This window comes from Aedes albopictus, chromosome 2, assembly GCF_035046485.1.
Source record: "Aedes albopictus strain Foshan chromosome 2, AalbF5, whole genome shotgun sequence".
Classification (NCBI taxonomy): Eukaryota; Metazoa; Arthropoda; class Insecta; order Diptera; family Culicidae; genus Aedes; species Aedes albopictus.
The window spans coordinates 517,950,611-517,975,610 of record NC_085137.1 but is presented as its reverse complement, the minus strand read 5'-3'; the positions used below and the strand labels follow the sequence as shown (position 1 = coordinate 517,975,610).

The window sequence follows — 25,000 nt, the reverse complement described above, 5'->3', positions numbered from 1 at the left end:
CTAAACATGACGCGGTAGTTTTTTTTGTCTTGATGAAGCTCCATGTGACACGATGGCATTTTCTGACAACCCAATTTATGACCAGGTTGAAAATGTCTAGCATAGCGAATAAAAAGAGGGAAACAAGTAGGATAGCTGGAGAGCAATTCAAAAATCGCTAAGGGGTTTTACAAGAAGAACAACCTACCTAGTTATGTATTTTTTATCAAAATTTAAGTTTAAAATTAATCAAGAGTTTTCATTTACATATGAAGAAAACATTGGACATCAACCGATCAGAATCATATGAATAAAAATATGACTGTAAATAAATGCATCCCAGCCTACTAGGCCGGTTGCTAAGGGAAATAAACTCGAGGACGGGAAGAGGTGAAGTTCAACGTGCACGTGCTGTTTAAATGGTGCAATCAAAGGTAACGAGCCAAACATCAACACAGACAACAGCAATTTGATTAACAACGGACAGGAAGGTAGAGTGCGTGCTCAGGAGAGGGATAGTTTGCTCTCTCAGTTTTCAACAGAAATGTTTTCAGGTGTAGATAGTGTGTTGATATGGTTTGCTACGCTCTTACCGGACAACGACTGATGTATCGAGAGCTCCAGGTTGTACAGACACCTGCCCAAACGTGAGTGATACCTGTGGAACACCTTTGAATCTGTGGAAGTGGAACGGTGTGGTAAATGAAATGAACGAAGTGTCGCGCCTACAGGTATGCAGTATTTGTTTCACCGTTGGTTATGGTACTGGGTTCGATTCAGTGATTGGTGAAATAACGTGCGATCGCTTTCGAGTAATTTCGAGCGATAGACACATGAGGTTTCTTCAGACTCTAGTTTAATTTAAAAACACTTCACTAATACTTTACTTTTGCAAAAGAAAATAAAAAATGAATAACTCTTTTAAAGAAAAACTAGAAAGGACGAGCAAATTCCTTTTAATTCTACTACTGTGCTTATCTTCGGACAGATAGGCCTATTTCGTCTGTGACTTACAGACTTCTTCTCGACTGTCGACTGTCGAGCACTTGACACTGAAGAAGTCTGTAAGTCACAGACGAAATAGGCCTATCTGTCCGAAGATAAGCACAGTAGTAGAATTAAAAGGAATTTGCTCGTCCTTTCTAGTTTTTCTTTAAAAGAGTTATTCATTTTTTATTTTCTTTTGCAAAAGTAAAGTATTAGTGAAGTGTTTTTAAATTAAACTAGAGTCTGAAGTAACAAGTTCTACTAAAAGCTCTAAAGTAATAGTAAAGCACATGAGGTTATTGATTAATGTTAGCACACTTACAGCTCTCGTTTTCCATGAGTTGTCCAACGGAGACATCATCGAGTGGTCCGTTGAGCAGAGAAGATAGCAATTCTTCGATGAACTCTCGCACCTTGACTTTTTGATTTGACGAAATTGACGATGTGCAGCTTCGGGCGTCGTCAGAATCTAAAAAGAGGTAATTTCACGTTGCAATCATTGGTCAAATCTCAGGAGCAATGTTCGGATCATACCGGTCAATCCAAGCAAGCCTTCGCTGTTCAAGTTGACCGGACCTGGATTCTGCAACCGGCTGGTCAGTTGATTGAGCAACCACTCGCCTGCTTTCTGCTGGATCACGCGGCTCGAGTGACAATTTCGACACTCCCAAATGCCTATCGCTGGGATCCATTCGCAGCATTGTTTCTCCTCGCTCCGACACACCAGTCGCTCGCAACCGCGACATGTTGCGAAACTGTTGAGACAGAGAATCGAATGAGAATAGTATGCCATGAAAATTAATCAATGTTATGGAAATTAAATAATATCATTATTTTACTTTTTTAATTGAATTTAACTGCTCTGCTTTGAGGCAATATGCCTCAAATACTTAGTTACCCGAGAGCTCTCAAAACATGAAAAAAGTAGGTTAATATGATGTCCTTTGAATTGCTTAGTGTATTAGTTAGTGTATTAGACGGTATCAATATCTCAAGGTATCTAAGTTTTATTAGAATTTGTTTGTTTTTGCCTTTCTCGTACACTAAGTGTACTGGAAAGGCTATATGTTCACTCCAAAAATGACTTTTTGATAGAAGGCCCGGAGGGTCAAATCACATATACCAATCGACTCAGCTCGACGAATTGAGGTGATGTCTGTGTGTGTGTATGTGTGTGTGTATGTGTGTGCGTGTGTGTGTGTGTCTGTATGTGTGTGTACAAATAAACTCACATCACTTTTTGGCAGTAAACCTCATCCGATTTCAATGACCGACGGTTCATTCGACGCGGAATCTGGTCCCATTGTTTCCTATTGAAAATGGTTCGGATCGGTTCAGCCGTTCCGGAGATATGGCCATTTAGGTGTTCCGGAACGGTACCACAGGAAGGGACCAGATATGAAAATGCATCAAACCTATGCATGCGACACATCAAACCACGGCATTTTCGATAACCTGATGAGCGGTAAGCAGAAAAATAGTCTAAGACCATATCTGAACCGGTAGTGTTCCGGAACCGGTTCCGGGTGTCCCGCCGGAAGTGGCAAATATCAAAGTGAACCAAACCCATGCATGAGACACATCAAACCATGATATTTTCGATAATCTGATGAGCGGTGAGCAGGAAAATAGTCTCAGACCATATCTGAACCGGTAGTGTTCCCGAACCGGTTCTGGGCGTCCCGCTGGAAGTGGCCAAATATACAATTGTACCAAACCCATGCAAGCGACACATCAAACCACGGCATTTTCGATGACCTGATGGACAATGAGCAGGAAAACCGTCTCAGACCATATCTGAACCGGTAGTGTTCCGAAACCGGTTCTAGGCATCCCGCTGGAAGTGGCCAAACATACAATTGAACCAAACCCATACATGCTACACATCAAACCACGGCATTTTGGAAGACCTGATGGACAATGAGCAGGAAAACCATCTCAGACCATATCTGAACCAGCAGGGTTCCGGAACCCGTTCCGGGGTTCCCGCCGAAGTGGTTAAATCTGAAAGAGAAACAAACCCGTACATGCGTCACTTCAAATTCAGGCTTTTTTTTACCTAATGAACGGCCAGCAAGTGTTTCGGAATCGGTTTTGAGTGGCCGGAAGAGGCCTAATGTAAAAGTAAACCAAATCCAGGCATGTGACACATCAAATCGTGGCTTTTGCGATAACCTGATGAACAGGTCACACTAAAGACAACTGGTAGTGTTCCGGAATTGGTTCCGAGAGTCCCGTCGAAATTGTCAAACCCTGCATGTGACACCTTCAATTTGCAGCGGTTTTGGTTAACCGATGAGCAATTAACAAGACAATAATGTTAGACCATATTTGGTCCAGCCGGTAGTTACCCGGAATCAGATCCGGGTAGTAAAATGTAAAATTTAACCAAACCCATGGATGCGGTACATCAAATCACGACCAGTCTTGTAAACATTCGACACTTTTTACTACCTTCATTTCGTTGCCGCAGTTGGGTGTCAGTCGGCTTTGTTACATTCGTGCGCTATCGTTACCTCTCACCTACACACAACACGAGCAGTAGAACGAAGATCAATAAACATAAAAAAGGGTCAAATCATTGTCATCTGACACGATGGCATGTGTCTAATTCTAGCTTTACGCATAGATTTTCAGCCAATTCCGATTATGAATGTTAATATTAGTTTGGGTTAAGTACGGTTCCTTTGAATTCCACTAAGAATTTGCATCCTTTGACAGATACGTATTTCGACCTCAACTGTAAGGTCGTCTTCAGTGTCTTGTACTTGACTCGACTCGAGTACAAGACACTGAAGACGACCTTACAGTTGAGGTCGAAATACGTATCTGTCAAAGGATGCAAATTCTTAGTGGAATTCAAAGGAACCGTACTTAACCCGATTTTCTTTTATTTACAGATATTCCCCTAACAAGCCCAGGTTAATCATCATCAATATTAGTTTATTATTGCATGTTGCATTGAATACGACTCACAGATGGGCAACATAGCTCTTATTATGAAAGAAGACAGGAATAACAAAAGCCGAACCGTCTCCCGAAGCCGCTATCGTGGTGAAGTGCATTCGTTTGACATTTTTGTTTCGAACAGTAGTTTGATTGCTTGTGTTGCGAATGTCGGAGACAAAGGAGTGCCGAATATCGACGAAAAGGTTCAAATGACTGTGATCTCTAACAAGACTGATCACGACTTATCGACATCCTGATGGAAAAATAGGGTCAGACCTGGTAGTGTTGCGGGTCCAGCTGTGCTGTGGCTTCGAAAGTGGTTAAAAGTAAAAGTGAATCAAACTCATACATGCGATATATCAAATCGCGGTGATTAGGTAAAGGTGAAAAATAAGCAATAAAATAATCTCAGACCATAATTGGGACAACCGGTAGTGTCATGGTCCATGACTCATGGAATCAGATTCGGCTATCCCACCGGATATTACCAAATATAAAAATGAACCAAACCCACACCCACGACACATCAGATCGCAGATTTTTTGATAATCTAATGAACGGTTAGCAAGAAAATAGCCTTAGATCACATTAGAGACTAGCTTTTGTGTAGCAGAACCAACGTTCATGTGAAAAAATAAATCGTGGCTTTGTTTAATGGCCTGATAAACGTTAGGTATGAACAACAGTGACGAATCGGTCTAAGTTCACATATATGAATGAGAACAAAATATAGACAAAACTAAAGCGATCTCATCAAATCGTACCATTTCAGATTCCTAAGGTGTAAATTTATAGCAGGATGGGTCAACGTTGAATGGAAAAATAAGAATTTGATCGCGTCAACAGAAGATGGCGGCTGTTTTAAGGAATTTTGAGCTCTAAAACTATGTAAAATACGTGTGTTTGGTATAGGAAATATATTCATAACATTCATATTTTATAGGATTTTTAATTCCTGCATTATGGGCATATTTTGTATGGAAATATGTTCAGAATTCAAAATTTGTAATCAGAAAACCCAAGCTGTCCGCTGTTTCACAAGGTCTGCAATATAACTATAGTTTGAATAGGGAAGAATGCCGGTCCAAAACTGGTAACCAGAAAATCATAAACGACATGCCAAAATTCAATACGGCGACTATTTTATGTAATTTTAGGTCCAAAATGGATGGTGTCTCAATGTTCAAGATGGCGGTTAGTTTACTTGGGGTAGATATCCGGAGTCATAAAATGATGACCGGAAAATCTGAATTGACGTTTCAAAATTTTGCGGCTTCATGACACTTATTTGGTTTGAGTTTTGGATCGTTGTCTTATATTTTCTGAATATTGGATGTTAAGCTAATATAAAATGTATCCATATTGAGTAGATTTAGCAAGCAGTTTTCATTTTGTATTTATGTCAATGTCGTCAACATGTCGCTTGAGTTTTGTTGAAAGGATATTTTAAAGCACGAGAAAGGCACCATCACCGCTAGGTGGATTAATTAGGGTTTTTTTTTTTTATTATTAATGTGTATTTCAACGCTAAGCTAATGCTATACTTGACATACGAAAAGATTTTTTCTTTTACATTTAGTTGGAAACAGAAAAAACTTCATCATCAGACTTGTTATTTCAAAAGTTCGGTGAGATTTAAATGAAAATAGTCTTGTCTTACTACTTAAGGATCATTTTTTATGTAACTGATTTGCTTATACATATATTTGTTTAGATAATTTGATTTAAACTGGCATTCCACTAATTTATTTCTAGGTAATTATCACAATTTTGTTGATTATACCTGTTTGTGTCCTCGACTTCGATGTTGGCGTTACACATGTAGCATACAACATCTGGTTTCCGGATTTCCGAGCGACGCCGTTGGCTGAGTTTGCTGGAAGAAAGAAAAAAAAAAAGAGCAAAGGAATGCGTTCATCAATCCATCAACGATGAGTTAGCTAATGGCAAAGTTTGGAAAGTTTGGTTTTGTTGCAATTCGTAGCCTGCTTCGGTGATCGAAACATCGAAAACGTGATCCATCAATTATTTGATACGGTTAAAAGTGTTAGCATGCTATGGCATCACGGTCTCACTCTATTTCTTTGTATCGAGAAAGCGAATTCTAAAATATTCTCCCATACATGCACCACTCATGGTTAGTTTTGATCGACGGTGTTGCCCTTTAAAATATTCGTTGAGCTTTGTGTTTAGCACGATTTGCCTAATGAATATTGAATGACGACGACGCGCTTCGCATGAAGCACTATTATTGGTCAGTCGGTTGTATTGCAGCCGCAGTGCATCCATTCGCGAGAAATGGGAAACTACGCGTGAATTATTTGAATGGCATTCCCCTTCACAAGTGAATCAGCCTGCTGCGCATGAGAATGCTCAACCTGTTCTCGCATTGACGTACCTACTATAGATAGATTAAGGGACTAGTTTTTCAGGAAACATATTGTTCCGTCTGACACTAAATATTGGATTGGGCTTTGATATCATCTCTTTAAGGAAACAACCAAAACTCTAATAGAAGTGCATCATACTTCCGCGGAATTTTTAACTAAAAATCCATTCTAGAAATTGTACGTTGACATTATCTTAATGTCCCCTTGTCAGCCTCTTGACAAGCAAGGGGTCCATCAATTTAACCCAACCAAAGTGGTTTTCATCCTTTTTTTATCATTTTGTAGCGAACAAGCAACAAATTTTTTGAATCCCAGACTTTATGTTAAGCCTGGTTTCAGCGAGAATTACCCAGATGTTCAGTTAAGGGGTCGTCCATAAATGACGTAGCTTTGGGGGGGTGTTTGTGATTTTGTGACGAAGTGTGACGGTAGGGGGGTAGGGGTTTATGATATGCTACGTAGCTTTCTACTAGGAATATTGAAAAAAATATTTCATAATTAATAAAATTTTAACTTGCATTAAGTATTATCATCCAGTAAATCAACAAGCAGCTATCGAACGTGACAACTGTATCTGTGAAAGTGGTTTTAAAATCCGGCGTAAAGAATAATGTATTGTGTTTGCAGACAAAAATCAATTTCGCTCAAATGCTTCTGAATAGCTGCTTGCTATAGAGCACTGCTCGCCGCTAAGGTTGCAAAGGAAAATTTTTCTAAGTTCTTGGCATTACGGCATTATTCCAGGAGTTCCTTATATAGTTTCTACAGGACTTCCTCGAAGAATTCATCCAACAATTTCTTAAGGGGCTCCTGTAGCAACTTTGTCAGGAATTTCTCATTGTGTTCTTTACAGGTTTCCCCAACAGGAGAAGGATAACATTTCCACGGGAATTCCTACTGGGAATCCCAGAAAAAAACTTCTGAAAACATTCCAAAAGAACCCGGAGGAATCTCAATAGGAATCCCTGAAGGAACTTCCAGAAGAATTTCAGAAGGAACTCCTGGAACAATCATGAAAGGAAATAGAGAAATTTCAAAAGAAATTCCGTGAGGAGTACCTGGAGCAATTCTAGGTGAAGCTTTCGAAGAAATCTTGAAAAAACTTCTGGATGAATCTTAGAAGAGATATTTATAGATTGTCAGAAGGAACTCCGGGTTTAATTTCTGAAGAAAGCACGGATGAAATAATTGATAGAATCCCGTAAGGAATTTCTTTCGGGGAATCGCGGAAGATTTTCTGGATATAACTCCTGGTGAAATCTAAGAAAGAAAATCCTGGAGGAATTCCAGAAGCAACTATGGGAGGAATCCGTAAAGAGATTCTCCGCAGAGTGCTAAGATATCCTGGAGGAATCCTGGATGGAGTGAATAGAGGGATGCCGGAAAAAGTTACTAAAGGAGTCCCGGGATAAAAAATCCTGGATAAATCCTAGAAGGAAGTCCTCGAGGAATCCCAGAAGAATCCAGGAAGGAATTCCTGAAGGAATCTAAAAAAGAACACCTGAAGGAATCCCAGAAGCAACTCCTGAGAGGGTTTTGAAAGAATACCGGAGGGGTTACCTGCCGAGAACTTGGAATGAATATCTGAGTGAATTCCTGAAGGAAACCAAGAAGGAACTCCTGGAGGAATCCCGAAAGAAACTTCTTAAAAAAGACAAAAAAAAAGACACGGACAACGTCTTCAGCTTTCGGCTGTACAGACTGTTTTAAACTTAACATTAGACAACGGACAACGGAGCATGCACCAGTGGAAACGGGGAAGAAACTATTCTCACGGAAAGTTTCAACGCCCGAAGCGGGAATCGAACCCTCACCCCATAGCATGGTGCGATTATAAGCTTGGTGACCCTAACCGCACGGCTACGAGGCTTCACAAACACATCATACGTTCTGAGTGTCAAGCTTTAAGTTCGCTAAAACCGTTTATGTGATCTCTTTGAATCGTGAAAATCGTCGCTTTACCTACAACGTATATGAATCTGCTACACACTAAGATTCAGATGTTCCAGCTCGGTAATATTTTCACCGAATTCAGTATTTTTTCCATCTTTTTACTGAGTTTTCAACAGCAGATTTATCTCGGTACACTCGGTAATCGTATTTACCGTTCACCAGTAACGATATTTACCGTGCATCAGTAACTTTTGACAGTTTATTAACTGAGCTCAGTATCTCATTTACAGAATATCCGCAAAAGAAACAACCGAGCGTACCGAGTTAGATCTGCTGTTGAGAACTCAGTAAAAAGATGGTAGAAATACCGAGCTGATCTTAGTGTGTAAATCGAACTGCCTTCCAAGAGGTATGATTGAAATCGGTGCAGAATATTGTATATTGATCGTAGAGGGTCTTGCCCGGGATTTCCCGGGACAAAAATCCCGGGAAATCCCGGGATCTAAAAAATCCCGAATCCCGGGATATATTTCCGAGATTCCCGGGATTTCCCGAAAATTTGAAAATGACAAGACATCCGATTATTTTTTGCACGGATGTGATTTCTGCTATTACTCAGTCAATTTTGAATGGATTCTCATAAGATTATGTGCACATGTAGGCACCAGTGTATGAAAAATCAAGTCATTTGGTTCAAAATTGACTGAGTTATAGCAAAAAAAATGACTCGTGCAAAAAAAAAATCGGGTGACTGCTCACTCTAAATCTTTTCATCAATATTTCCATTTTTGCATTCGATTTAACACTATCTGTCAGGTCCAATGGCCATATTTTTCTAAGGTGTTTTCGGTAGAATATCAAAAGGTGGATTCTGAGGATTTATTCAGTCTATTTTTAGGTTGTCCATAGCACAGCCACTACTGGGCTGATTTCTTTAGAAAATCTGATGCTAGATGAAACAAGAGTCCTGAAGCACAACATACATTTTTTTAAGAAGTGTCTAGAGAAATCAATTAAGGATTACATATTGCTGTTTGTAGGATATGAGGAATTACTTGACGCATTTTCTACAGGATTATAAGGAAAAGTTGACCAAATAAATCTTGGTGGGACTTTTTGGAGGCTTATAGTCAAGAAAATTGGTTGTAATCTCTCGAATATTTTTTGTGCGATGTCGTTAAGTTATTTTCGTTGGAATTCCTTAAGAAAAGAGTCCTCAAAAGTCTTATCATTAATCAATCCAGAAATTTTAAGAGCAGGTTTATAAGAAACTTCTAGTTTTTTTTTTCAAACTTCTAGATCAAAATACCAAGTACAAATGGTTTATTTGCGAAGAAAGTATTCAATTAAGTCGTTTAGAACGACTATTATATATTTATAAAAAAGTATTTTCGAAGGATATTTTACAATTTTTTTAAAGAACATCGGTGAAAAGACCGTTTTTGTTGTAAAAAATGTTTTAGAATTTTTTGCCTTATGTTTTTTTGGTTTTTGGTAAGTTTGAATTTTTCCCGGGATCCCGGGAAATCCCGGGATTTGAAAAATAAAAATCCCGAATCCCGGGATTTTTTTCGGTCCGGGAAACAAGACCCTCTAAATTGATCGTTAGCGTCATACTTGCGTCGTATACGAAAAGAACGAAATCGTATATTCATTTCTACATTCGTCGCATATGATTATTACTGCACTTTTAATAGTCGAATTTTAATCTTTGGAATCGTAAATAGTTTTGTTTACATATTTGTATGATGGAAGAAAGGAAAAGATTGTATTCATCGCATGGTACCATGCTTATTTTAATTCGTTTCATCCCATTCACTTTGAACTCTCTACTTCCAACTTGGCAATATAGCCAATAGAGATAACGCGCAGTTGTCAATCAAAGGACCTAAGATCGATTCCCACTGAACGCCAATTGATTTTTTTTTTTCATTTGAAAATCTTGAGTTGTATATCGGTACACTCAATCGTAATAAGATCATGCATAATCGTATATTTAGACGGAGAAAATCGGCGAAATCGTAGAAATTTTTCGAGAAATCGTAAATCGTGTTGGATGGAATCGCAGTAATTGGATATATGTTTCGATATGGCCTCCACTTTAGTATGTATAAGCGTGTTTCGTGCATTGAATACGATTTCTTTGGTGCTATATACACACTGTGGTGCATAATTGATCGGACAAACGCCGATTTTCATACAAAATGGCCAAGTTTAAGATGCTGTAACTATGGTTTGCTTTGTTGGATTCAGCTCAATTGCTTCCTATTATAGAATACGCTCGATAAATCAGTACATAAAAAAGCTACGTCATTTATGGACGCCCCCAAGCCGATGATAAGGAGGGGTGATGGCTGAATAGTCTTTTCTGACCACATAAACGCCATGGGATAGGAAAAGGGTATGTTGGTGTGGGATTAGGGTATTGGTACAGACTTGCCGATATCAATGCTATTCAGATGCAAAATAATTTTAAGGCTCAATAGTGAATTGCATACCTTCCAAAGCCAAAAAAAAACAAAAATCCACAGTGTGCCAAGAGAGTCACAGAAATCAAAAGCGCCCGATTGTTTATTTTGTCAACTATCACAAACGGACACTCCTACCCTCTCTGACTGGAATATAACCCTAGAAAAAATGAAGAAGTTCCCTACACAACTGTTGGAGGAAATCCTTTGAAAAATGTTGCAGGAGCTACTTAAGGGAGTCCTGTAAACATTTTTAAGGAACTCATGGAAGATTCCATAGAATAATACTACAAAAAGTTCATAATAATCCTCAATGAATTCCATTATAAACTCCTGTAGGGTTTTTTTTTCTAACGGAAATCTAAACGGATTCCAGAATAAACTTTTTAAAGTATTACAGCATGATATGCAGGAGTTCCAGAACGAACTCCTGAAGGAATATCGGAAAGAAATCCTGGAAGAATCCTGGAACGAACTCGTGGATGAAACCCAGAAAGAACTTTTGGAATAATTCTGGAAAGAATTTTTAGAGTAATCCTCGAAAAATGTTCACATGAGGAAATCCACCAGAAATCCCAAAAGAAACTCATGGAGGATTCACTGAAGAAATTTGGGAGGAATCCCACATTCCAAAAGAAACTTCTGAACAAATCTTGGATGGGATTACTGGAAACATTTCAGAAGGAATTCCTTGAGAAATCGTGCAAGGAATTCTCGAGGGAATCCCGAAAGAAATCTCAGAAGAAATCCCAAAAGATCCTGATAGAATATCAGAAAAAAATTAAAATCTCAGATGGAATTTCAGAACGATGAATTATAAAAAAATGGGATCTTAAAAGAAATTTCGCAACGAATCCCAGAAGGAACTTCTTAACGATTTCTAAAAGAACCTCCTGAAGCAATACAGAAAGGCACGCCTGGAAGGCGTACTACAGAAGGAGCTTCTTAAAGATTCCTACAAGTAAATCCTGGATCAGTCTCAAATGGAACTCCTGAAGGAATCTCAAAAGAAACTTCTTTAGCAAAACAAGAAAAGTTAATGGCGAAATCACAAAATGAACCGCTGGAGAAATTCCAAAAGAATTTATGAAAGCATAGTAGGAACCCAAGTTACCAAAAGTTCCGCTTCCCATGACAAAATGCACTTTCAAGTTCCAATTAGATCAGACGAAGTTCCGAACGGATCTTTCTAGCTGCTTAATAGGCTAACAATGAGCCTTGCAGGTACTTCGCACATAAGTTCCAGAAAGGCTCATTGTTTGCCTCTTAAGCAGCCAGAAAGTTCCTTTCGTAACATTATCTGAACTTCGTGGAACTTGAAAGCTGCTTAAGATGCTATCCTGGAGCCTTTTTCATTGTCTAGAGAAATAATTGTGCTGGAAAATGCATGGTACCTACCGCTTTTGTACCTGACGGAAACCATGGATAAACTTTAAGAAAAACCTTAGAAAAAAAAAACTCCTAGAGAAATCTCGGAAGGCGCTTTTGGAGGAATCTAAGAAGGAACTCCGGAATGAATTATTGGACCCAGCCAACAACATATCGTAAATCATTGTGTGGAAAAAACGTATATTTCGCTATATTGAATCAGAATTGTATAATTATATGTATACTTGTTGACAATGATTGCGTGAAATCGCATTTTATGCCAAATGAAATTTCAATTTCGATTTTGTTTCATAAAGTCGTCTCCGATCATAAAACGTGCTAGATACTATCGGTAAGATCGCACAGAATCAGATAGAATCGTAAAAAATCATACGTTCTGAGTGTCAAGCTTTAAGTTCGCTAAAACCGTATATGTGATCCCTTTGAATCGTAAAAATCGTCGCTTTACATCGTATATGAATCTGCTAAATCGAACTGCCTTCCTAGAGGTATGATTGAAATCGGTGCAGTCGTACACAACGATAAGAATGTTGTATATTGATCGTTAGCGTCATACTTGCGTCCTATACGAAAAGAACGAAATCGTATATTCATTTCTCTATTCGTCGCATATGATTATTACTGCACTTTTAATAGTCGAATTTTAATCTTTGGAATCGTAAATAGTTTTGTTTACATATTTTTATGATGGAAGAAAGGAAAAATTGTATTCATCGCATGGTACCATGCTTATTTTAATTCGTTTCATCCCATTCACTTGGAACTCTCTACTTCCAACTTGGCAATATAGCCAATAGAGATAACGCGCAGTTGTTGGCCTAAGATCGATTCCCACTGAACGCCAATTGATTTATTTTTTTTTTCATTTGAAAATCTTGAGTTGTATATCGGTACACTCAATCGTAATAAGATCATACATAATCGTATATTTAGACGGAGAAAATCGGCGAAATCGTAGAAATTTTTCGAGAAATCGTAAATCGTGTTGGATGGAATCGCAGTAATTGGATATATGTTTCGATATGGCCTCCACTTTAGTATGTATATGCGTGTTTCGTGCATTGAAGCTACTTAAGGGAGTCCTGTAAACATTTTTAAGGAACTCATGGAAGATTCCATAGAACAATACTACAAAAAAGTTCATAATAATCCTCAATGAATTCCATTATAAACTCCTGTAGGGTTTTTTTTTCTAACGGAAATCTAAAAGGATTCCAGAATAAACTTTTTAAAGTATTACAGCATGATATGCAGGAGTTCTAGAACGAACTCCTGAAGGAATATCGGAAAGAAATCCTGGAAGAATCCTGGAACGAACTCGTGGATGAATCCCAGAAAGAACTTTTGGAATAATTCTGGAAAGAATTTCTAGAGTAATCCTCAGAAAATGTTCACATGAGGAAATCCAGCAGAAATCCCAAAAGAAACTCATGGAGAAATCACTGAAGAAATCACTTCTGGAGGAATCCCAAATTCCAAAAGAAACTTCTGAACAAATCTTGGATGGGATTACTGGAAACATTTCAGAAGGAATTCCTTGAGAAATCGTGCAAGGAATTCTCGAGGGAATCCCGAAAGAAATCTCAGAAGAAATCCCAAAAGATCCTGATAGAATATCAGAAAAAAATTAAAATCTCAGATGGAATTTCAGAACGATGAATTATAAAAATAAATGGGATCTTAAAAGAAATTTCGCAACGAATCCCCGAAGGAACTTCTTAACGATTTCTAAAAGAACCTCCTGAAGTAATACAGAAAGGCACGCCTGGAAGGCGTACTTCAGAAGGAGTTTCTTAAAGATTCTCAAATGGAACTCCTGAAGGAATCTCAAAAGAAACTTCTTTAGCAAAACAAGAAAAGTTAATGAAATCACAAAATGAACCGCTGGAGAAATTCCAAAAGAATTTATGAAAGCATAGTAGGAACCCAAGTTTCCAAAAAGTCCGCTTCCCATGACAAAATGCACTTTAAAGTTCCAATTAGATCAGACGAAGTTCCGAACGGAACTTTCTAGCAGCTTAATAGGCTAACAATGAGCCTTGCAGGAACTTCCTTGCACATAAGTTCCAGAAAGGCTCATTGTTTGCCTCTTAAGCAGCGAGAAAGTTCCTTTCGGAACATTATCTGAACTTCGTGGAACTTGAAAGCTGCTTAAGATGCTACCCTGGAGCCTTTTTCATTGTCTAGAGAAATAATTGTGCTGGAAAATGTATGGTACCTACCGCTTTTGTACCCTACCCCTGGACCACGTTTTCAACAAAGATTTTCCTACCCTGAGCATATGTTGTTCTTTTTGGCCTCACTATTGAGAAACTTACTGCTAATGTGATCATCAAATATGCATCCTTCTTTCAAACATAGGCTCTTTTTTCTAGTTATTCTTTGAAGGAATTTGAATTAGACCGCGCAATACTATGAGTAGTGCACAACAATATGTAATGCTTTTGGTACATTCATGGGGGCATTCTGGGTTATGCATTTTGGAACTTGGGCCGTCAATGTCTACAAGCTCTACTATTGTTTCTCTTCATCCTAGCGGCATATAACTCTTTCACGAGCGTGTCTGTTCTTCCTCATCATATTACGAGTATCTCTAGGTGTTGCTTTTTGGGTGTTTACGGATTAACCATCAATTACATGTCAATGCGATGGCGGAAAATAACCCGGGATCTTTCGCTTTGGGCCCTTACATCACCATGCATAGGTGCACAGATAACTCTAAATAGAATTGAGTTAAAAAATAGTATCTCAATAAAAACCTAGCCGCTAACTGTGCCTGTGGAGTACCAGGGCACCCTCCACAGTATTTTTGCCCTTACTGTGTTAAACGGAGCAATGACGCAGTGGACCTAATTTGTCTCCGGGATAATTGGCTACTTTTCTTAAGTCTCAATTCCGAGGCTTAACAAAAGTGGGTAAATGTATATTTTCATGACTGGAATCAAGTTTGTACAGGTAAACCTTCATCACGCAAAAGGTGCTTCTGCTGTGTTGAGTCGAAGGTTTAAAAAAGAAGGACTGGAAGTGGCGCTTATTCAAGAGCCATGGTCCAATAAACGAAAGATTCTTGGTGTTCTGGCACAAAATAGTAAACTATTTTATGATGAGCAACAAGATTCTCCCAGAACTGCTGTCCTAGTACGTAAAACGTTAAAATGTTATCCTATTACAGAGTTTATCAGAAGGGACATTGTTGCGGTCATGGTAGAGGTACCAACCACTAGGGGTAAAACTGAGATCGCTGTGGCTTCAGCTTACTTTCCTGGTGATGTTCCTGAGGTACCTCCTCCTGAGATCGCATCATTTGTTCAATTCTGTAAAGAAAACAACAAATCGTTCATCATTGGCTGTGACGCCAATGCGCATCACACGGTTTGGGGTAGTACGGATATTAACAGTCGAGGTGAGTCACTATTAGAGTATCTGTCTTCGAACAATATAGACATTTGTAATAATGGTGATAAACCTACTTTTTTAAATGCAATCAGACAAGAGGTCTTGGATCTAACACTGTGCAACGCTGCAATCTTTAACAAGATTACAAACTGGCACGTGTCAGATGAGATTTCTCTATCTGATCATAAACACATAATCTTCAATTGGAGCGGTGGAGATTATTCTAGAACTGCATTTAGAAATCCCAGGAAGAATTGTTGAATTCGCATTCATTTACAATGGGGGAAACTATCGATTCAACCCAAAAGTTGGAATCATTTTCTCAAAGAGTAAATGAAAGTATCATCAATTCCTTTAACAGCAGTTGTCCCACCATACAATTGTCTTCTACTAGAGACGTGCCATGGTGGAACTTTAAACTGGATCGCCTAAGAAAATTTTCTCGTAAAATGTTCAATAGAGCGAAACAAACGGGAGATTGGACTCAGTATAGGAAAGCCCTGACTGAGTATAACAACGAAATACGAAAATCTAAAAGAAAATCTTGGGTGCTGACATGTGAAAACATAAACAGTACTCCTGTAGTTGCTAGACTACAAAAAACGCTTGCAAAAGATCATGCAAATGAATTGGGAAATCTGAAGCGTGACGATGGAGCTTTTACCAAAACTCCTCGTGAAACTTTGGATTTAATGATGGAAACCCATTTTCCAGGTTCGGTTCTAAGTGTGGCTTCCAATGATACTATATCTCTGGAAGGTGAAGGATGTCCTAGTATAAACTCAATGGAGTCAAATAGTACAGTAAACACCGCCTCAGATTTAGCTGATGAAATCTTCACGAAGACCAGAGTGGAAAATGCGATAAGATCTTTTCAGCCTTTTAAATCTGCAGGAGTTGATGGGATATTTCCAGCATTGATTCAAAACGGAGAAGCGGTGTTGGTTCCATCACTAATTGAGATGTTCAAGGCTAGTTTGAGATTGAATTTCGTTCCATCAAAATGGAGACTTGTAAAAGTTATCTTTATCCCGAAAAAGGGGAAACGAAATAAAACGCATCCGAAAGCATATAGACCAATTAGTCTTTCTTCAGTTTTGTTGAAGACTATGGAAAAGGTTTTGAAGGATTTTATCAATTCTTCTTACATAAAAGAGTATCCCCTGTCTGACTTCCAGTTTGCTTATCAATCTGGTAAGTCAACGGTTACGGCACCTCACTCGCTAGTAACAAAGGTGGAAAAAACGTTTTCAGCAAAAGAAATCGCTCTATGCGCCTTTTTAGATATAGAAGGAGCATTTGATAATGCCTCCTATTCATCTATGAAGCGTGCCATGGAGAATAAAAACTTCGACCAATGTATCATACATTGGATTCATACTGTGCTTGCAAAAAGAGAAATCACCTCTGAGCTGGGAAGTTCTTCTATAACAGTAAGGGCAACAAAGGGTTGCCCTCAAGGAGGAGTCCTCTCACCACTAATGTGGTCCTTAGTTGTAGACGATCTTCTAAGAAGCTTGAAGGAAAGAGGTTTCGAAGTTGTGGGCTTTGCAGACGATATAGTCATAATAGTGAGAGGAAAGTATGACGAAACTGTTTCGGAGAGAATGCAAAGGGCCCTAAACTATACACATTCATGGTGTATTAAGGAGGGCCTTAGCATCAACCCGTCAAAAGTCGTAATTGTCCCTTTCACTAGGAGAAGGAAGATCAACCTAAAAGCTTTTCGGCTTGGAGGGATACAAATTCATCCTAGTGATCGAGTCAAATACTTAGGTTTGATAATGGATGCTAAACTGAATTGGAATGCTCAAATTGAGTCCGTGATCGGTAAGGCAACAAGTGCGTTCTGGTTATGCTCCAAAACTATTGGCAGGAAGTGGGGCTTGAAACCAAAAATGATAATGTGGATTTATACTGCCATAATCCGCCCAAAAGTGACGTATGCTTCGTTTGTTTGGTGGCCAAAAACAAAAGAGGCTACCACGCAATCAAAGCTTGCGAAAATCCAACGTCTTGCGTCCATTGCTGTTACAGGAGCGATGCGAAGCACTCCATCAAAAGCTTTAGATGCGATTCTCAATCTGCTACCTTTGCACGAGTACGTGCAATTAGAAGCAGAAAAGGAATTGCTGCGACTTAAACGAATTGAAAAGTTTATGCCAGGTGATCTTGTAGGTCACCTGAGCATTTCACAATACTTCCAAAATAGGCCAGTAATGAAAATGATTAAAGACTGGACGAAACCTGTGGAGAACCATGATGTTCCTTACAAGTTGCACGAAACAACTCGTGCAGATTGGGAAGTCGGAGGTCCCATTGTTCGTCAAGGATCAATCAAATTCTATACAGATGGCTCAAAAGTTGGAATAAAAACGGGAGCAGGAATCTACGACCCTGGAATACAAACATCAGTGGCGATGGGACACTATCCTACGGTGTTTCAAGCAGAGATTCTTGCTACAGTTTCTTACCGATTTTGGCAACACGAGGTGAATTTTATGTTGCCAAATTGGGGTGTTGCCAAAATCGGTAATTTTTTTTGTGGTTTTTTTTTTACTTTTATACGTCAATTTGGCTTATATTTTAAATATGGACTATTCACAAGTTATAAAACGATCCCTGTAGGTGACGTTCATAAATTACGTCATGATTTGTAAAATTGTTGATTTTGGAAAATTTGATGAATTTTGTTTTTTTGAAGAAGAGTAAGGCTAAAATATAAATACATTTACAAATACAAACGATTTTTCGGTAAAAAATTTTGGTCAAAATTTTTTGTTGCCAAAATCGGTAAAAAATTGTTGCCAAAATCGGGTGTTGCCAAAATCGGTAAGAAATTGTTGCCAAAAACGGGTGTTGCCAAAATCGGGAAGGAAATGTTGCCAAAAACGGGTGTTGCCAAAATCGGGAGTAGACAAAAACGGGTGTTGCCAAAATCGGTAAGAAACTGTATTTTGAAATGCGCAAATATCTGCCTTGAGAGAAAATACAGTTATGCAAATATTTGTATTTTCTCAGATAGTCAAGCTGCACTAAAAGCATTGTGCGCTTACAAATGTACTTCAAAGCTTGTCTGGGAATGCATTCTGTCACTGCGCAGGCTGTGCCAAGGGAACTCAGTAAACTTATACTGGGTTCCAGGTCACTGCGGCATTGAAGGGAATGAAATGGCAGACGAGCTTGCTAAAAGTGGTTCCAATTTACAATTTGTTGGTCCAGAACCATTCTGCGGAATATCAAACTGTACAATTAAAATGGATCTGAAATGCTGGGCTGAGCAGAGGGTGATATCCAATTGGATGGATGTCAAAAATTGCAATCAGTCAAAACGATTTATAACACCAAATGCTTATAAAACCAAAAAGCTCTTAGAGCTCAACAAGAGAGCTCTATGTACATACACTGGCCTAGTAACTGGACACTGTCCGAGCAGGTATCACTTGAAAAATATTGGCCAGATTCAGAGTGATATCTGTCGTTTCTGTAATACGGAACGTGAAACCTCGGAACATCTGCTTTGAAGTTGTGGTGCTTTATACATGCGCAGGCAAAGATTTCTAAATAGTGGTTGCTTGCAACCCAATGAGATCTGGTCTGCAGAACCTGGGAAGGTCTTGGGGTTTATTAATTCCATTGCACCTGACTGGGAGACGACGCGTCGTGGCAGAAGCTGATTACTTGACACATGGTAATTAGCTGGCTAGATGCGAATATCAAAACGGGACATGCCACAAAAGTTCAGCTTATTGGACGCAGTGGCTTAAATTCCCCAACAGGGGAGGAAAAAAAAAATCTCAATAAAAAAATGTCATTACTCTCAGGAAAACTCCGAATCTCCGCACAATGAGATGTCAAAACAGCTGAATTTTCAGCAAATATTATGCTGTTGTTTGTAACAAGATCTTATTGATCTTATTGACAACTAAAAAGAGAAGTCTTCAAAGGCGTTTTAATAACCTCAACCTTTGGTACATGCTTCAAATTGGATTGGGCATGGGAATTTAAGCATATGCTGCCACAATGAATATCACAATAATTGCGTTGCGTGGTTGCGTGGTAACGGAGTAATTCGTAGATTGCATACTGAAAGTTGTCATGTTAAAACTTTAATACTCCTATTCTAATTGCTTATGGAATGCTATTTGGGAAGGAACAGCTATCCAACTAGAGGTTGAAGTAAAAAAGACATGAGAACTTCCATTGCCGGCCACGCCCATCTTCTCCGTTACGAGGATAGGAAAGGATGTGATGATATGACACCTACTTTACAAGAGGTCAGCGACTCACCGACACTCCCATAGGTGTCAAGGAGTTGGATATTTGGAAGGGGGTCATTTGGGAATCACTATAAGCGAGTGATGCGACAAGATTCAGATTGTGGAAGTGTATTTGAGTAAATCATGCAGATGTGTTGGAGTGAGTGAAAGTGTTTTAGTATATTTAAACACCAACGTTGGGAGTGACATGGCTAAGAAATTTTGTCACTCCATGGGCCTTTATGATTCCGGGATGGGGCACAGGCATTTACACTGTGTCCTGGCTAACAAGCCTAGGCTTAACCGCCATTGATCGGTCTCTGAAACGATAAGAAACACGTTATGTGGATGGGAGAGGATAGTAGGGAAGGGATAACTATTTATCGAGATGCCAGCGACTCACCGACGCTCTCGAAAAAAATAGAAAGGAAATAGGATTTTGATACAGGAATGGTCAGGAATTCAGTATGATTTTAACAGTACATGTAAATAATTAAGACACATACATGATTATAATATACTTATATAACCATAATTTCAAATGCATATTAGCATTAAGGAAACCAATAAACCTCCTCCCATAAATATAGAGAAAGACAAATAAACAAATCAATCGTGACGTACTTATTGGATGGCATCTAAATTAAAAAACGAAATGATATTCAGTGGGACCATAAAAACCCTTTAAAAGGACTTATCCAATGATAAACCGAACCCACCCGGTTCAAAAACCATCAGCTAAACGTTAGGATATTAAAGAAAATCATTATTGCTTAAAAGGATAGATCTCACCCGATAATCCTGCGTAGAGCTTAAGTTATGCTGCCAACAACAGTAGACCTTGGATCAGATAGCGTTTGTGGTGTATTTGAGGCACTGTTTTGTTTTTTATTTGTTCTAGTCTCATTTCAAGATCTAAAACTAATTATGGCCATCGTAGTAAACTGGTTTAAAATTCGAATTCGATCTCTTGTTACGTCCACCGCACAACATTGTAGTAAGTTGCTACACTGAAAGGAGCCTTGCAGTAATGACAAGCATAACAATGTTTTTAAATTTACCATGGCAAAACATGATCATCGACCCACCAACGCTTCTTGTGTGCTTTTTGTTTCTTCTCACATCAACCGGTTCGATAGCCGAGTGGTAGCGTGCGAGCCTGGTGATGTCAAGGTTCTTGGTTCGAATCCGGTTGCCAACAGAAACTTTTTTTAATTGAAAATCGAGTCCATGGTAAAATTGAAAACATAATTCTGTTGAATTAAAACGAAACTCAGTCTGCACAAATTTAGTGGCGTTGTGCATTTAAATTGACCCTCAGAATAGTAATTTTCACCGCAAGCCGCCGTTCAGTGTATGTCAACACTTATCGTAGACTGACTTCAACGAAAACTATCATTTTCCATTTGCACCAACACATTGTAGATCAGGTTATTGTGAAGTTAATCAAAAAGTTTGTTCACTGTTCTTCTCAATATTCCTCAATCTTCCAGAATCAGAACCGCATGATAGGTCGCGCACAGAGCACTAACTAGGCACTCGCGGAGTAAATATCGAGGAATTTTTAGTGAATCTCAAAAAATGGAACGTTGGAAACAAAAAATCATCAATTAAAAACACTCCCGTTTTCTGCACATCCGAATTTTCGTTTTTCTCACTAAACGCGCTTCAGATTTTCACCCGAATCACTTTTGGAGATTAATTTTTCTTCGATTCACTTTTCGAATGGCGTTGCACCGTGGATAATTCTGTTTTCACTCGATTCACTAGCCGGCTCGGAAATTCACAAAAAGACACTGAGCCATGTTATCCAGATGCAGCAGACCCCGTAAATCACACGTATTCCGCTGCCATATTTCCATATTTTCACTAAAACCATGCCGACGGGAACGCGAAAAAACGTGACAAGAAAAACCGAACGCGTCCATTCGCGGCGCAACCTACTTCGATCTTTTTCACAATGAATATCACAATAATGTTGCTTTTTATGGAACCGCACTTTTACGATGCCGCAATACAGTACGTGTCCATAAACGCACCAATTCGGTGATCTAAAGCACTGTGAAGTGCAAAACTAAATTACCAAGCGTCTCCATGAATAATAAATATGTCAGAAAATAAAAAGGGAGGGGGCACGTAGCTCAAACGATCCGTCATAAAAAATATTTTGTATTCTCCTACACGGTAAAAAATCTGCACTGTGATATGAACTGATTCGCACTTGAATTCGCACTACTGTTCAATCAGTTTGTTATCAATTACATATCATTTGACAAAGAACATCCAGTGCCTCTTCAATTTTAATGGAACATCATATCAATTCGTTGTTGACAATGTTTTGATTTCAAAACTAGAAATAAAAAAAAAACTGTGTCCAGACGCAGCGAGATTCGATACCAGGACCTTTAGAGTCCTGTTCATCTGTTTTACCACTACACTACTTCACGTCTGTTGGAGAGGTGTGAATCGAAGCGAAGTACTTTCTACCACCTGTCATCTATATTTACTTTCATGCCCAAAATAGTCATTACCAAATCAACAGCTTTTCACTTTGGATCGTATTGCTTTTTACAGTAGTGCAAATCGAAGGGATTTCCAGTTGATTTCTCCGATGGGTTTGTTTTGGTCCTCAAATCAACACTGACAGCATTGCGATCTCAATTGAAAAGCATTTCTGATCATGTTGATTAGGACATTGAATAGTTAAGGGATTTTTCCCTTACATCGAGCGTGCAGAATTTTTACCGTGTATAATCATCGTTCTTGTTGAATAATTGGTACTATAGTAGCATACAATTTATGTAAACATGTTAGTATACGAGAAGTTTCATCCCTGAATTATGCTAAATTTCAACAATATCTCCATCAATTTTGCTCGCTTATCAATCAACAATGACCCAATACTAGGGCAGAAGTCGCGTAATCTAAAGAAACATAAACCGATCGGCCTACCAAAGATGCTTTTTCGTTTTTTTCCTTCGCTTCAAGCCCGCACTTATCGGGTTGTACAGCGCACAGGGAAAAATTTCTACTCAATGACTGAGTTGGTCTTACTCAGAAATCGATAAATCCTTTGTTTTCTTACTCAGTTTCCGTTAAAAGTGGGACAACCCATTGCCAATGGGTTGTCCCACTTTTAGCCGAAACTGAGTAAGAAAACAAAGGATTTTTCGATTTCTGAGTAAGGCCAACTCAGTCATTGAGTAGAAATTTTTCTCGGTGCGGCGTCCGTCGGTCTTCAGCTACCTCGGTGGTGGCTAGTGTTTTCCGCATGCCGCATTCACAGCTGATTCTCGCCTGAGCTCAGACCAGCCGCCGATCGAGGAGAGTGCAGTCGTTCAGCTGTAGTAGGCCTGGACTGAAGGAAACCAGTCTGGCCCGTCTCGAAGAGCGTCGTCGTCGTGTCGCGTCGCATACATCACATCACAGCAACTCGTTGCACCCGGGTGACCAGAACAGGTCATCGAAGTAGGCACAGCTCGATCAGTTCATTGCTGGCAGCCCTAGAGCGGTTGATCGCGCACGCGAGGCGAGAGAGCGAATCCAAACGGCCCAAAGGTGGGGCAGCATATCATTATACAAGTTAAGTAGGAAGGCAGTAGCAGGCGCAGAGTGCGATCGGGTCGTGCCTTTCCTGGACTGAACGGCGTCATAGACTCTGCGATTGAATTGCCGTCGCCGCCGCGCCGCCGTCTTCGTGGAGTGTTGAGAGGACGCAATCGTTTGCTGAGCGAGCACAAGACGATCAAAGTGTCTCGTATCTACACGTCCAGCTAGTGTCGACAGTGCACCGCGCCAAACTGCAGGTAGTGTTTCAATGTGGTGTGGTGTTATGAACTGAAATGGTTGGTGTCTAACTAAAACGCGAAGTGAACCGTTGCAAACAGTTGACTAGTGCTAGTGGAAGACTATTGCATCACGATTGGACGCAACTATTACGGTATCTAACGTAGCAAGCTGGATTATCGCGAAAGAATGTGCTAGGTTAGACCTGTACCAAAGAGTCATCATGATTCTCTCGGCCTTCTTGGTGGAAACTTTAACCGTTCTGGTGGAACCTCCGCCAGCGATCGGAGGAATAGTAGGCCGGCAGCAACTAGCATTGGGAAAAGTGCAACCTCAGGCCAACATTGGGGTGTTTATGTTCCTGTTTATGTTCTGCGCAATTGAGGTGGTCTTTATCAAGCTCATTTCGTACGCTACCCAGGCAGAATCGGCCACTGTTGGTACACAAACCTTATCTGACGAAGACGAACTGAACAACAATAACGTCCCGGTGGGGTCCGTGACCCCAGCAACCGAGGAGCATCAGCCGAATTGAGGATAATACTGAGTGATCGTTCATCTCTCGTGCCGTTATTTTTCAAGGATAAATCACGCTGCCGACGATGATGATGATGAAGAAACCGACGATGATAGTGTGTAAATAAATGCGAAACAACTGTGAACTTCCTGAACGCGGGGGACGTGTTGAATTGAAGACTTCATGTATATCGTATCTCGTACATTGCTTTGGCCGCGCGCTGAATGAGATATTAATAGTAGACATTAAGGCAAAGTGGCTGCAGTTTATGAATCAAATCTACGAACGAGAGCGAGAGAACTGGTCGGTGGTGGACCGCATTGCCATGCTAAGAGGGTTGTGCAATTTTCTCCGACTGGCTGAGACTGGATAATGTTACGGAGAGAATGAACAAGAACGACTGTTTGAATTAAGTTTATGCAAGTGTAGTTTATAGGTGACTAATACTAATACTGAGATTGTGAATGAAATGATATATGTTTTGAAAATACAAAATTAACAGTTTATGAAATGTCCGATATCATCGAGTTGAATGTTAGTATGGTGTAGTTTCATCCAGTATAAAAGTAATTGTTCGCGCTAGTGTTTCACAGGGATCGAAAATGTCATAAAAATGTCATTTCGTTATTTGAAAATTTCACTGCACTTAGTAGGAAATGTTAATCGATGACATCATTGATTATCCATAACTAATCAGCATTAAAGAATGGTGATGCGTATGCACAAAACTTTACACCGAAAGTGGTGTAGTTAGAGAAATGTCGTGACATTTTCTTCATGAAATTCCACGATATTTTCCATCCCTGGTGTTGTACGATTAGGTCCTAGAAGTTTGTTTATATATAAATCTTCATCTTCTCTCTCATGTTACGTCCCAGCTGGAACAAACCCTGCTTCTTAGCGGTGTTTTCTATCAGCACTTCCTCTGTTGTTAACTGAGAGCTATCTTTGTCAATGATCTCTTCGTACATCGTATGGCAGGCAGGA

General features: G+C 39.4%; 1 protein-coding gene across 18 annotated transcripts in view; it reads right to left on the bottom strand.

Annotated features, from left to right (window-relative positions):
* The window catches only part of LOC109409684 (uncharacterized), a 179,608-nt gene that overhangs the window by 82,341 nt on the left and 72,267 nt on the right, over positions 1-25,000 (bottom strand). For 15 of the 18 annotated variants that reach the window (XM_062854596.1, XM_062854597.1, XM_062854613.1 and 12 more), the window contains 4 exons: positions 5,699-5,791; positions 1,501-1,721; positions 1,289-1,435; positions 573-656 (listed from right to left, as the gene is read on the bottom strand). In XM_062854596.1, coding sequence (XP_062710580.1) covers positions 573-656; positions 1,289-1,435; positions 1,501-1,721; positions 5,699-5,791 — 545 coding nt within the window. The remainder of the gene's footprint in view (positions 1-572; positions 657-1,288; positions 1,436-1,500; positions 1,722-5,698; positions 5,792-25,000) is intronic. The other 3 variants (XM_062854607.1, XM_062854608.1, XM_062854609.1) reach the window with 2 other exon arrangements.